The 14948-nt window shown below is 39.8% G+C and overlaps 1 protein-coding gene across 1 annotated transcript in view; it reads right to left on the reverse strand.

The window, feature by feature from the left end:
• Positions 1 to 14948, reverse strand: part of PDE4D (phosphodiesterase 4D) — a 406463-nt gene that overhangs the window by 34529 nt on the left and 356986 nt on the right. The window contains exon 6 of the mRNA XM_072359590.1: positions 14832 to 14944. Coding sequence (XP_072215691.1) covers positions 14832 to 14944 — 113 coding nt within the window. The remainder of the gene's footprint in view (positions 1 to 14831; positions 14945 to 14948) is intronic.

Consider the following 14948-nt stretch of genomic DNA (forward strand, 5'->3'; position numbering starts at 1 on the left):
CAAGGAAGCTACAGGGAGCCATTAAAATAAATAAATAAATAAATAAATAAATAAATATTTTTAAAAAGTAATAAAAAATGCTCACATTTTCTGCCCTCCAATACAGTCTAATCAAAGTACTGCTCCTGTTTAGAGCATATAGTACAAGCTTTCTCATCTGAGAGAATTTCAATGTTTGTTATGAAATGGATTGAGAAGAAAAAAAAAAAAAAAAAAACCACCACCAAAATTACCTTAAGGAATCAAGTAATATGTAGGGAGATAAATAAATGTGTTGCTCCAAAAGTAACAAAAGTAAAGCCTCCTGCTTATTCCTACTGAAACTATAACAGACACAAAGAGAACTACAACATGCTTGTAAAAATCTGCATGGCTGTCTGGAACACAGCTTGTTTTTCACCTCACTGTTGCCACTGCTGAAACACGCCACCTGCTGCCTCTCTGTGCTCACATCCACTGTTTGGTCTCTAAATGTTCAGCAAGCCATCAGGTCATCAGGTGCCACATGTAGCACAGTGAGGAAGTGGGTGGTGCATTTCATCTGTGGCAATGTTGGCTGACCTCTACCAGTACAGATGGCACACTCGAAAATCAAAGAATCACAGAATGGTTTGGGTTGGAAGGGACCTTTAAGTTCCATCTCCCTGCTATAGGCAGGGATACCTCCCTCTAGAACAGGTTACTCAAAGCCCCATCCAGCCTGGCCTTGAACAAATCCATGGAGAGGACATCCACAGCTTTGCTGGGCAACCTGTTCCAGACTCTTACCACCATCACAGTCAAGAATTTCTTCCTAATACCTAGTCTAAATCTATCATTTTTTTAGCCATCTCCCCTGGTCCTGTCACTACATGTCCTTATAAAAAGTTCCTCCCCAGATTTCCTGTAGTTGCATCTCTAATCTGCAGCTGAGAATTTGCTCTACCAAATAGTATTATTATGCTTTTTGTAACTATTGTAGTTCCCATGGAAATAAAGAGGAAGCATTACTTTCAGAGCGACATAAGTAGTATGGAGTATATAAATAGAAATCAAGATTTTCTCCGCCCTCATCAACGTACTCAATCCCCAGTAACGTTACAGTAGGTTGCTCCTGAGCAGTCCTGGTTCAACAGAGTGCCAATAAATCAGTATTTACAAGGAAACAATTTTATAGCTAAATCAATATTTCCCTTGAAAATGCTCAAATGCAGCTATTATCTGGCAATTTCCAGTACGCACTATGATGCCCTACTGTAATACTCTTCTGTAAACACTGCTTTTATTCATGGCTTAAACATATAAATATATATTAGCAGGTATCATACTGTTAATTACTTAATTTGCTTTTCCTTTTATAATTTAGGTCACTTGTGAACTCCATTGTCACTCCTTGCTTGAAAAAAAAACACGGTAATGCCAAAGAAAACTAATATGCTTTAAACAAATCTGGTGTCCTCTTCATTTTTTACTTGAATTTTTATTTTTTTCAATAAGAGTATGCTGTGAAAATGTGGCTTTTTAAAGTACAGTGTTTGGGGAAGCTGGAAAAGCCCCGAGTAGTTCATGAAACACCAAGGATAACTAATTTGTATGTCTAGACAGAGGCTCACACTCATGCGCTCATGTATTTTTGCAGTAAAAAGCACAGAAACGGCAAAAAATCTCCTACTTACTATGAAACAAATGAAATTGTTTTCCGGTTGTTCAGAGCTGCAGCTCAACAGTTGATTATACCAGCTCTTTGAGAAAGAAATAAAAATGCGTAATAAAACTGGCTATTTGCAGAACTCAAAACCTGACAGAGCTGATCTGGTGACACTCACCAGCTCCAGCAGACATTGGATCCAATTCTAGCTGAATCCAAATAAATAGTTCAGATGACACAGGGCCTGGAAGGCAATACTCTGGTGCCACCTTCCAGCCCCCCGTGCTTTCACTCAGGCACCAAACTAGAGTGCAAACTCAGGAAAGTTCCTCTATATACAACAATATAGTCAACTACATAGCTGGTTTCTTGTCTGATGAAAATTACATAAAAATGAGTTAGGATGTAGCATTTAATAACTTTAGCTGATACAAAAATTAATTTTTAAACTCACTTCACCAGAGTTAATACTTCTATTAATTACTGCTTAACTTCATATAATACCTGTACAAAACATGTTCCTAGCTTTAAAAAACAAAAAATGTTTCTGTTTTTTATGACTGTTTTCTCAGCACACATTAGGTAATGCTTACTCCCAGTATTGTACAGTCCACCCTAAGCATAACACATGCTTCTGCTGACTAGAAACAAATATTTGCCTTGCTTGCTGTTCAGCTTACTGTTGTCTTCATCCACTCATGTAAAGTAACAGTCTAAACACAAACGCCTATTCTTGCTTGGAAAACTTTCCAAGAACAAAAGGATGCAAATCTCTCAGCTTTGTGAGCCCTCAAAACAGCTCAAAGTCCTCCAGCCACGAGAAGGGATGGGTTGAAATAGATCTCACACCAGCACACTGGTGCCTGTACCCCGTGACACAGTGCAGTGCTCCCAGCTACTCTATGTGCATCCACAAGGGTAGGATGTGGGTAGAAGTGCAGACTGGGGAGCAGATAGGTTTGTACAGTATTACTGCACAGCAGCCAAGGCTCTGGGAAAGGAACCAGAAAAGAGCACAGAGAGAAAACCCCACCACCCCTCCTTCTAGCAGCAATTAAGGTGTAGTTTCATTCTTAGATACTCACTATTTAAATGATGGAGAGGAAGAAAGATTTAAGAGCCAAATCTATCCTCTGATCTCCTACTTACATCTGTCAGCCAGCTTTAGTTTCCTATGACCAGAAAATTGTTCAAGCTCTGATAATAATTGAAAAAACAAAACAAAACAAAAAACCCGATGTACATCAGGGTTGTTTTATTTATACTACTTCTACACCATCTAAGAGATCTATCAGTATATGAATAATAGCTATCTGAAAAGTAAAGAAGAACCCCCACAACATAGGAAAAAGATGGTTTTTCTTTCTGCAGTTCTACTTTATCCTAACAGCACAGTTTTATTTTTATTTTTTTTTTATCATGACTATAACCAACCTATTTTTCACATGGCTAAAACTGTGAAAGAAAGATCAGACTACAGATGTACAATCTCTGACAACAGAAGAGAAAGCAACATTTAAGTTTCTAAATCCAAATGATAAGATTTGTTTCTGCAGAGGTTTTCCAGTGTGCTTTATGTTCTAGCAGAATTTAGCCATTCTGTTTAACAAACAAACAAACAACCACACATTAATTTCTATATGCAGGGATGCACTGAAGGCAACCAAAGAAATTTCAAGCACAATGTAGGCAACAGCTACCTGCATCACCTTCACAGCAATGAGCATTCTTTAAGAACTCATTTGAATCAAAAAATAGGGCCTCTGAAGCATTTGCAGCAAAAAACAAAACAAAACAAAAAACATTGCAGCAAATCACCCCCAGTTAGCAAATGCACACATTTGCTTTAATGAAATTAAGGAGATAGGAAAGAAAAAGAAATTAATTACCAAATTATCACGTGCAGTCTTACCTGGGTCCGATATTCAGACATACAATACTTTGGCCATGCTTCACAGTGTAAGAAAAATACAGTCATTTTACTGAGAAATATGATCTCTGGGGTTTAAAGTTTATGCATCCAAAGAGATATGCTATGATTTGTCAAATAATTCATCACATTGCAATTTCTCAGCAGTAAATATGCACAAAAAATTTCCATCTAAGACTTTCAGTTATAGTGAAAACGTAACTTAATTTAATTTGAAAACACCCATTGATACTTAATTTCAGATTTTGGTTGAGGTTTTTTTTTTGTGATTTTTTTTTTTTTTTTTTTCAAGCTGAACTCCTGCCAGTAGTGTTTCATAAAACCCCTGACACGCACATACAGAGCAGCACTGTAAATCTAGCAAGAGACTTTCTGTTGAGCCACACCAGCCTGCACGCTCTCCAAAATGGCAGCCTCATCACTGCCCGTTGCCATGGCCACAACATGCGTCAGGCTTGCACTTCTTTTTCCTCCCAGCCACGTTTGCTTATGACAGGCCTAGGTGCTTCCTATTATGGTGCCCGCTGCAGCTGCCAGCAGCATGCAGCAGGGGACAGAGGTGCTGAGGCATCTGAGTATGCTCATTGCCTTGCCGGCTGCCTCAAGGAACGTTAATCAGCATGAAGTATAACGAGCTGGGCTTGAGTCCTTTTGGCTCCAGTTGCCAGTGGTATCAAACACTGAATGTGGCTCAGCTAAGGCTGAGAAGGGAGAATCCCAGGAAAACACGTGTTCAGAAAGCAAAACAAATAAGGCATTCTGAAAGACCTCAACTATCTGTCCCTCACAGTTCTCAGATGCTGCTCACAAGTGCCAAAGAGGCAAGCAGCTTAATTCCCATTAACAAGGCCAATGCCAAGAGACGTTCCTTGTTACCTTTTAAGTGTAAATCTAGTATTTTATAGCTCACTTTCAGTCATTTCAGCTATAACAGTGCAGAGAACTGGGTCTGTTCCATCTGAAGAGGAGGCTGAGGGGAGATCTCATTGCTCTCCACAACTGCAAGAAAGGAGGTTGTACTAAGATGGGTGCTGCACTCTTTTCTCAGGTGACAAGTGGCAAAACACAAGGAAACAGCCTCCAGCTGCATCAGAGACAGATTAGATTGGACATTTGGAAGAATTTCTTCATAGACACAGTGGTTAAGCATTGAATTAGGCTGCCAATGGAAGTGGAAGAGACCCCATTCTTGGAGGAATTAGATAACTGAACATAGCACTAGGGAGCATGTTTTAGTATCTTCAATATCTCCATCAGTGATATCAGCAGTGGGGTCAAGCGCACCCTCAGCAAGTTTGCTGATGACACCAAACTGTGGGATGTGGTTTACACATTAGAGGGACAGGATGTCATCCAGAGGGATCTAGGCAGGCTTGAGCAGTGGGCCCAGGAGAACCTCATGAGGTTCAACAAATCCAAATGCAAGGTCTTGCACCTGGGTCAAAGCAACATCCATTACCAATACAAGCTGAGGGAAGAAAGGATTGATCGCAGCCTTGACAGAAAAGACCTGGGGGTACTGATGGATGGGAAGCTGGACATGAGCCAGCCATGTACCCTCACAGCTCAGAAAGCCAACCATACCCTGGGCTGCATCAAAAGAAGCATGGTCAACAGATGAAGAGGGGTGATCCTGTTTTCTGCTCTGTGCTGGTGAGGCCTCACTTGAAGTACTGTGTCCAGATGGGGAGTCCTCAGTACAAGAAAGATATAGATCTATTGGAGTATGTCCAGAGGAAGGCCAGAAAAATGTCCCAAGGGATGGAAAACCCCTCCTGCCAGGACAGACTGAAAGAGCTGAGGCTGTTCAGACTGGAGGACAGAAGGCTCTGAGGTAAGCTGATAGAGGCCTTTCCATATCTACAGGGGAGAAGGGGACAGACTCTTTAGCAGGGTCTGTTGTGATAGAAGAGAAAATGGTTTCATGCTCAAAGAGGGTAGATTTAAGTAAGCTATAAGGAAAAAGACTTATACACTGAGGGTGGTAAGCACTGGGACAGGCTGCCCAGCAGTACAGTGGATGCCTGTCCCTGGAAACTTTCAAGGTGAGGCTGGATCTTCTGTACATTTCCCTGACCACTGCAGAGGAGTTGGACTGGATGATCCTTGAAGGTCCCTTCCAACTTTAAGAATTCTATGATTTTCATCTTTCATGCTTATTTTTCAATAAAACATTCATACAGATATATACGTCCACAATGCTTATTTGGCAGACTACTTCTGTTCTTCAGACTCTTCTTTACTCTTCTTATGAAACACCATTATCTTGCTATTTCTTTAGTTCTTTTCTAAACCCCACTATGCTTTCCTTTGCCATTCTTTACAGTTGGAATTACACTACTTTCCCAGAGTCTCACTGACAAAGTTTGTATTAACACTGCTGGAGAGCACAGCCAAAATGTCAACTTAGGTGTTTGCCCATTCTTTGTTGAAAACAGATCTGAAAGCTAACAGCTGCTTCCTTGGGTCATTGAGTACACCAGAATCATATCCTCAGTTAGCAAATTACTCTCCGTTTAGATCATCATCCTTGAAGCTCATGGGTGACTGATGTATTGTGAAAACCATTGTTCCTATGTAAAAGAAACTGTTCAGAGTGAGCTACCTTTTAGTTTAAGTTTTATAGAGTGTTATATAGATTAATAACCTTGAAGATAAAAAATAAGAATATTTGGCATCTTAATTTCTGTCCCATGGCATTAAAATAACTTTTTCAGTACAAATTAGTGCAGCACTGCCTTCCTGAATCTATTGAGTAGTACCAGTATACAGAGAGATAAGGGCATTTCATGATAAAATTCCACCTTATCATTTCAAGAGAAAGCTAGCAGTCCTTCTCCTTAAATTTGATTTCTGGTAATTAAAATATCAGTAGCTAGTCATTTTGCTCTTGGCTACTAGGAAAGACATCTCTTGTACAACTGCTCACACTAAATTGCCAAAATCAGTTTAGGAAAACAACATTACTACTTTAGTTGGCAGTGTGAGGTTGTCTCTCATTCTGGTTGATATTATTCCATTAAAGCTGCACAGTCAACTTTGGACACAACATCATCAGGCAGCTTAGTTTAATGCATTAATCCTTACTTGAACAGGTTCTTTAAATCATATAAACTAATGAAATTGAAAAATATATATCTTTTTATCCATCAAAAATCAGACTTGGCCTAATGGATTGAAGGAATATTACTGATACATAAGAGTGGCTACAAAGTTGCAGCTCACTATGCATTTCCTGTAATCTATCTATTCCAGAGCAAGTGAACTCTGTTTTTGTTTTGATATCTTTATAAGAATGCTGCGGGAATGAAAGAAGGTAATGTTTCTGGTTAATATACAGTGTTCATGAATGCTAGCAGGCAAAAACTACCATTCACACCTATTAAATTAGTGCTCGAGAAGGATAAAGGAGCTTACAAACCAGACTAGAGTAGTACACATTAAAATAATTGCTGCCTCATTACCATTTTGCCAGCATCTAGTGTTGATGAGTGTGGATTGTGTTCTGATGTTCTGAAAGCCCACGAATGAACAAGTGATCTTTCTAGATGGAAAACAAACTTCCATGTGGATCTGTGTTCAGTGAAGTCCTGCTGCTGAGCTGTGCCATATGGACGCTCTATCTGGACAGCATATATGAGCATGTAAAAGTGGGAGCAAGCAGCTCTGAAATATATTTTCAGTCACTGACTTTGGCAACTACAAGCACATCTTAATCACTCAGTATCATATATTCTGGGCTGCTTTGAGTACATCCATAAGCTTCTTCCACACTTTCTATACAAACTGAAAACTTTCTTAACTGTGAGAGATAGGCTACTGCTATGCGAATCTACACTTGTATATTAATGGTAAGTTTGGTACTTCTTAGCTATCTAATATAATAAGATGCAAAACAAAACAAATTTAACTGGTAGGTCTGCTTTTCTTTTGATTTCCCTCCCCAACTGAAGCCAATAACAAGAGTGCACCAGTAAGCCAATAGCCTTTCCCTAAGTAATTACAAGTGCAAATTTTAGTTAAATACCTTCTTGTTGAGGAATCTGACAGAAGTGTTCGGTCAACTCAGTTTCATTAGCAGATCATGTTGTTAGTGGCTTACAGCTTAATTAATAGAAGAAGCTGGCTGTTTAAGTTTTATTTGTAGATAATCTTGTAAACAGACACTGCCCAACAGTTTGTCTCACTGCTCTGCTTTGTGATTTACAGCAAATACTACTGACTGCGTAGCTCTGCGTCAGCACCTGCAAAACAAAGCCAGCAACAGGCAATACTTGTGCAGCAGTGTTAGGGTTGGAGAGTTAGGTGTGCCATCACATCTGGGCTCTGCCACCAGCCAGACATAGGCAGCTGAGCAGCTAGAGTAACTGGGCAGCTCAGAGATGTCCAGTTCAACAGGCAGCTGCTGACTGCTGCACTGCTCAAGGCAGGATGACTAGCACTGTTTTCCATGATGTTTTTGCTTGCTTGTGTTTGGTTTTTCAGCTATGCAGGAGGCTGACTGCACGCACCTAGAGCTCAGATCAACTTCTGTTGTAGGAATGCTCAGCATACTGAAGATCATATCCATCTGTAACATGCTTTATTTTATGGTAAGTCTCCTAAATGTGGAAAGTTTTGGCAGATGAAGCAAACCAAGCCCCTTGCTAACGTAACTGAGACAACAGAATGGTTTCTTAGGGCAGTTTCTTTATGAGGCAGCGGCTGGATTGACATTTCAGTGTGCACCACATTCATTGTACCATAACTCCAGACAACAGCAGAAGCTGCCTATGACTGAAAACACAAAATTTAAAAAAATAAAATAAAAAGTGAATGGCCACATATAGTATTTTACGTAAATGCAATAAAAAGATACATTAATGTTTATGATTTAACTTTAGATAATTAAATGGCTGGAAAATACTTGTTTCCAAATTCTTTGCTATTGTGGTTGAAATTAAAGTTTTTTTTTTTCCTCAGATGTAGTCCCAGTTATTCATGTGATTTTGTCTACATAATTCTGTGCCATTACACCACAAGGAAAGAATCTCTCATACTCTGGCATTTCCTATTATTAAAGGGGCTACACACAAACAGCCTGTTTTAGATAGTTTGGGCCATTTGCTTATATTTATGGAAAAAAATTATCAAGTTATTAGTGAATGAAAAGCTATACAATAATCCTAGAAAGAGCTAAAAAACTTGAAAGTATTATATCACAGAAAGTCTCAAATGCGCATTGTTCATCTTATGTAACTGGGAATATGAAAAATCAATTACATTTTTTTCTAAAATTTAAAGACTGAGCCTGTGAGATTATGGATTTCTGACTTGTTTTAATGTCTTGAAATGCCACTACATTTTATTTACCATTATGGGTCCAATCTAGGCTCCAAGGTTTCCAAATCACAACTGCCAGCTTGTCACACCACAGTGTCGTGAGCATGTGCAAATCCTGCACAAAGGGAAAGGGCTGCTCTAAACCCAGATGTTCAGCCTGGCCCACCACACTCATTTCTGTCCTCAGCAAGAGGTCTACAACTCCAAAAAGACAGGTGTCTCCAAGTGACCTACATCCCCAAAAAACCCACTTCTGGCCTCATGAGCTGATCTTTCCTCATTTGCTTTCTCCTAATTTGACACCATCCTGACAGATTCTAAGGAGGCATCACACAATGGTACAGATGAAATTTGACCACAACTGAATTGACTTCACTACTCTCCCCTTGTTTCCGAGACGACGGACATGCTGGTAAGTGATAAGGAGGTGCAAGCCGTCTGCCGGAGGGCAAGCTTCAGCCATTATCTCCCTGTGGCACAACTTTGCACAGTACAGAGTGCTGTCTCCTTATTACACATGCACACACATATATGTGTATGTGTGTATATACATAAATATATACCTCATACGTCACTGCGGTTACCCGAGGGCAAGTTTTCTGTTCTCCAGAAGCATGAGCAGTCTGACTTGGCAGCAAGTACGGCTGTGCACAAGGAGCAACAGTCCAGCCCAGCCCAGAAATCTTTGAATTCATGAGTTCTGGCTTCAGACCATAAAAAGAGAGGAGTGCAGCGGGGAAGGAAATCCTTCCTTACCTCCACAGTTCTCTTTTCCTTTTTTCTCACTATGAAGTATAAGAAAAGCTGTGCATAAATATGTATCAATTCAAACTCCATCTTCTTGTCTCACACCTTTATCAGGATCCCTTCTCACTGTGCAAATGGAAATCCTCATTGAATAACATATTTCCTGATGCTGCATTCAAACAAGCTTTCACACACAAACAGCTGCCCCCTACTTAATTGTAATCTTCATCAGAAGCAGCATGTTAAAGAGCTAACCAAATCCTTGGATTTTCCTACAAAGATCTGGGAACGTCAAAAGCCAATTAAACAGTCACGTCAACAAGCCAAGTGTGATGGCACTGCCAAACATTATATAACAGGACTGTCACAGGATAAGCTCCATCAAGTTTTTCCACCTGGTTATCCCTGCTCTTTATATCTGGAAAGCAAAGCAGTGCTCTGACTACTTTGCAAAAATCTAGTCATTATAACAATAAAGGTCTTTTCTACTCATTTTCAGCATGCATTTTCCACGAGCCATAGCTGAAACATAAGAGGACAACTGGTGTTTAAATCCTTTTAAATGGATATGACAACATTATCCTTTCCCTTAATTGGAAACAGGTCACTCTAATCTGTGGCTAGGACAGAAAAGGATACAATTTTACATCAGCTGAGCTTTCATATTTGGAAAAATCACAAGACAATAATGCTCCTATGAATGAAATTTCTGAAGATAGGCTTATAAAAGGGAGACAAATCTGCTGTCAAAAATGGTGCTGACAATTCAAAATTAAGACAACACTGACAACTAGCCTGTTAAACAATCAGGCTACATCAGCCACTTTTATCTGTTCTATACTCAGCCCTGTAAAGTTACTTACTGACCACCATGCCATCCAAGCTTATGAATAAATAATAAAACAAAGGTAAAGCAGGGATGCAGGGAGCAGGAGCTCTTTCCTGCCACTGGGACACCCATCAGTGGTAAAACAAAACTTCTGTTTGAACCATGTTAGGGAATTTATACAAAGCCTGTTATTTCAAGTAAGTAATTAGTTTAGCTTCCCTCTTCCTCTGGATATTATGTTAGCTGGCTCCCTGTTGCCTGCATGAGCCTTTTAACACTGTAGAGGAAGAAAGGAAAAATTCTTTTTAGCAGCAGGAAGATGCGATTATAAAACAGTTCTACTTGGTAGGGGACATCAGGAGGGAATGTGAAAAAGAAAATAAACTGGGACTTTGTAGATCTGAAGTGGCCTGTTTCCTTCATGAGTAATTTTCATTTGCACTAAATGTTTACATCCTGGAAACTAGTTTTTTGTTTGTTTGTTTGTTTTGGGGGGGGGTGTGTGTTGTTTTTATTTTAATTAAATTAATTTAATTAATTTTTAAAAATCATTATAATTTCTGTCTGAGCATAACTGACAAGTACCAGACCTTAAACTGCACATACTGGTGCACACACCGAACAACATAAAACAGCTCATATTTTAAAAGATATTTTCATAGTCATCATAGTCAAGCTAAATGAAACCTCACTCTTCTCAGCTTTAAAACCTACAAAGGATTCCTCAAGAAAGGACCTTTACATATGCTTACATAGTGGGAAAGAAGCCTCTGAGACAATCCTTGTATTAACCTTCATGGACCTTTTCCACACTCTTGTTCACAGTCATCAGTAAATCCTGCAAAAAGAGCTGTTAACTGCACCAAACTTAAAATTCCAACAGAAGACTTTACACAGACTGAAACTTTTCCATGTCTAACTTCAGGCACCCTAAAGCAACACGCTTGAGGCGCTTGCAAAAGTCAAGATTACAGAAGTGAAAACATGTTTTTGCATATCAGTTTCATTCTAAGTACTACTTCATGTTTGACTGATTTACAATTAGTGCTGTTCCACAGAAAGCTGTTGCTGCACCTTTGTATCGGCTGTCACATTTATTTGTTCTCTGCCACAGTAGCAGCTGCAAGTCCAAACCCAAAACCATAGACTTCATCTCAGTACTGAAGAAGCACATGCAGGAATAAGACAGTTCTTCCCTTATTCCTCCCCAGTTCCTCTCCCATGAAATAGGAGAAATTTTCACTTATGAAATTTTGCTTTTATCTTGCTTGTCAGAGAAAGGAAACTAATTACGAAGAAAACAAACTATTGAAATATAAAGTAAGCATCACCTTGCAACCTTAATATTTTAAAAACATTACCTGCTTGCACAACCATAATGAAGGTGCTTGTGTCTTAAGTTAGGAATCACCATCAGCAAGCTAACAGCACTAAAAAAACTACTGGTTTCAGAGACATCACTCACTCTTAACAGAAACTGTTGCAGGTTAGCATCTCTGGAAATGAGAACAGTTACAAAGAAACATCTAATCATGCCTTGGGGTCCTATGTTTAGTGACCCCAATTAGTAAGAAATTTCCTTAAATTAAATTATTTCTGTTCAGACAAATATCACAGGGAAAAAACAAACAAACAACAACAACAACAAAACAGAACCATGGTAGAGACACAGTTCACGGATGTTAGTCAAGAGTTTCTTCTCTGTTTGCTTGGTTGGTTTTTTCCCCAGTGCTATCGTAGCCTCTGCATGTTAGTCAAACGTTCTTACCTAGAACAGAGCTCAGCTCCTCTACCACTCCTGTTCATGTAAACAAGCCAAGTTAACAATGATGAAAATGCTATTACATGCCAAATAAGTAAACAAATAAATACAGAAAGCAATTTCTTAAAGAAACCTACATAAATGGAAAAGCAAACACCATGAGAAACCATGCTTACGTACCCACACAAAGTAATCCTTTTCCTGATTTTCTCATATAATCATATGAGAAGATTTGTTTAAGAATTTAAGTAATTTAAGAAATTACTCTTGGTATAGAGAGCTGGGTAACCTTGGATATTCCTGCTTGACTGAGTTTTATTCACTCATCTTCAATTTCTTCATGAACTAGAATAATATCACCTACCCATACGCCTTACAGAGATGTTGCAGTTTGCAGTTATGCTGAAATATGAGCTAATGCATAAAAGCTGGATTTATTTTAATAATCAAGAATGAAGCAATTCTTTAGAAGATCTAAAATTTAAGTCCTCCAGCACTGAGTTTTCTTACATTATTATATAGCCTCACTTATTAGAAAAGAAAAATCACATTATGGTTAACATGTGTTAGTATATCAGCATGATAGGAAAAACAACTGGAAGATGTCAAAGAGATTTTTATGCAGGGCAGAAAGATTTTCTGCAAAAGGGGAAAAGGAAAAAATTACCTTAAGAATTGAATATAACCTCCAAAACCAGAAGGTGGCAATTCCTTGCCAGTACAGTAATACCAGCCTCTACCTACATGCTGCAATGTGAAATACTATGTAGGAAAGTGGTCTAGACATGTAAATCCATATTTGATAGGCCAAGCAGTCTGAGGCAATACATTACTGCCATACAAAGTTCCAGTTTTGCTACAAAACTCAGCATCAGTTTTACTGACTCTCAGATTAACTACAACAACAAGGCTCAATGTGTGTCAATCCCTAACCTGCACATTGCTGGAACAGGACAATAAATTTCTTGTAAATCACATTTTCCTTTCCATTTGAATAAGCATGCACAAAGAGTTTATCCTGTAGTCTGTGGCAAATAACACTTCTAACTAGATCAAAGAATTAGAAAAAATAACAACCAAAAAAACCCACCACCACCAAAGATGCTACATCTATTGCTGTATGTGCTCATCAGAGAACTATGAAAACTCAAGAATTAACTTGTAATCAATTTTCATTTTATTCCAAAACTACCTTGCCCTCATTGTTCATAAGACACAGCACACATCTGCCTTAAGGAGGTAACAAATGAATAGGCGAGGATTTGGTGAAACAGCGGTGATACAGACACAGAAAGAACACCAATAGGTCAGTAAATCAAAACAGGCCCCAAGACCAGCCGTGGCCATAGTCCCTTTGGATAGGTGTAAATTGTACCACTGGATTCATGAAGTGCTGAAATAGTTCCAAGACTCTTCACTCTGTACCTTTATGGCACTTACCTGACATATCCAGAATAATTAAATCTTTCAACTGGCAATTAAATCTGAAAACAGGACAGGGCAACTCTTAAAATGGATATTTAATTGCTACTAAGCATGTCTCAGGACAAGAGAAACAGAGGACACAACAATAAAACAAACTGGTTTTATCACAGGACAACCTGCACTAGAACACCAGCAGCCTGCATCTCACCCACAGGCTGAGCCGTCTCAGAAGAAATGAGAGGGTAAGGGCAATCAAAAGGGACAGCAGATTTTAAAAGAAGCCTGAGCTGAGTCAAAAACACTCAGAATTATCTGACTTTAAAGAAACCTCACTGCAGCTACAATGGTTATAAAATATAGCTGCCTAAATACAGATCATGAGCTGCTCCACACATTAAGGAAGCAAGAAACAGCCCATTTATTTGCTATACAATTAAGACATAATTCTCTCTCACTTTACATGTTGTTCCCCAAATACTTGGGATATCTGCTAACAAACGTGAAAATACATTCTGAAGCAAAGCAGCAGGCTTACTAATCTGACTTCAAAAATAAATACCAGCTACGTAGCTACATGTTGTTTGTAAACCAAAATCACAAAGAAGAGCATAAGCATGAATGAAGTGAAAAACTAAAACAGGAGAAGAGAGTTTCCACGCACAGCAGCACACAGCTCCCTCCTGGGTACTCTGAGCTTCAGTGAAGATATGGTCTGAGAAGCACATCCCTGACCTTGCTATCTGTCACAGCAAGTAACAGATGTAATGGCACAGATGGTAGTCAGGCTGGCCATCAGCTCTGAACGTGTTCCTCCAGAGAACTTCGCGTTAGGGAACCCAAGCACTTCTGTTTACAAACGATACCCGGTTAGTACCATCGGTGGAACTAAGCGCTCCGTGCCTCCATCACTCGTCACGTTGCCGATTCCTACGCACTGTCCTAGACCAGGGCTGCAGTTCGCAGTGGGACGAGTGCGCAACAATCAAGCAAAAGGATCACCACGGCAGCCAAAAACACCGGTTTGGGTTTTGATAAGCCTCGGGGAGCACGGGTGGCTCCCCGCTGCCAAGCGCATCGCTCGCAGCACGCCTGGGCTCACGGCAGCGCCGGACCCCGCGCCCCCCGCGGCACAGCGGCCCCTCCGCGGGCACGGCGGCGACACCGGCACCAACCCCCAGGTGACTCCTACCTTGTTGGAGGCCATTTCGCTGACGGAGTGCCTGGTCTGCAGGGTCTCCAGCTGGTCCAGGCACCAGTCCAGCTCCTCCAGGGTCTCGCTGGCCAGCTTTTGGTAGGCTTCCTCTGC

The sequence above is a fragment of the Excalfactoria chinensis genome, chromosome Z, assembly GCF_039878825.1.
Source record: "Excalfactoria chinensis isolate bCotChi1 chromosome Z, bCotChi1.hap2, whole genome shotgun sequence".
NCBI classification, from domain to species: domain Eukaryota; kingdom Metazoa; phylum Chordata; class Aves; order Galliformes; family Phasianidae; genus Excalfactoria; species Excalfactoria chinensis.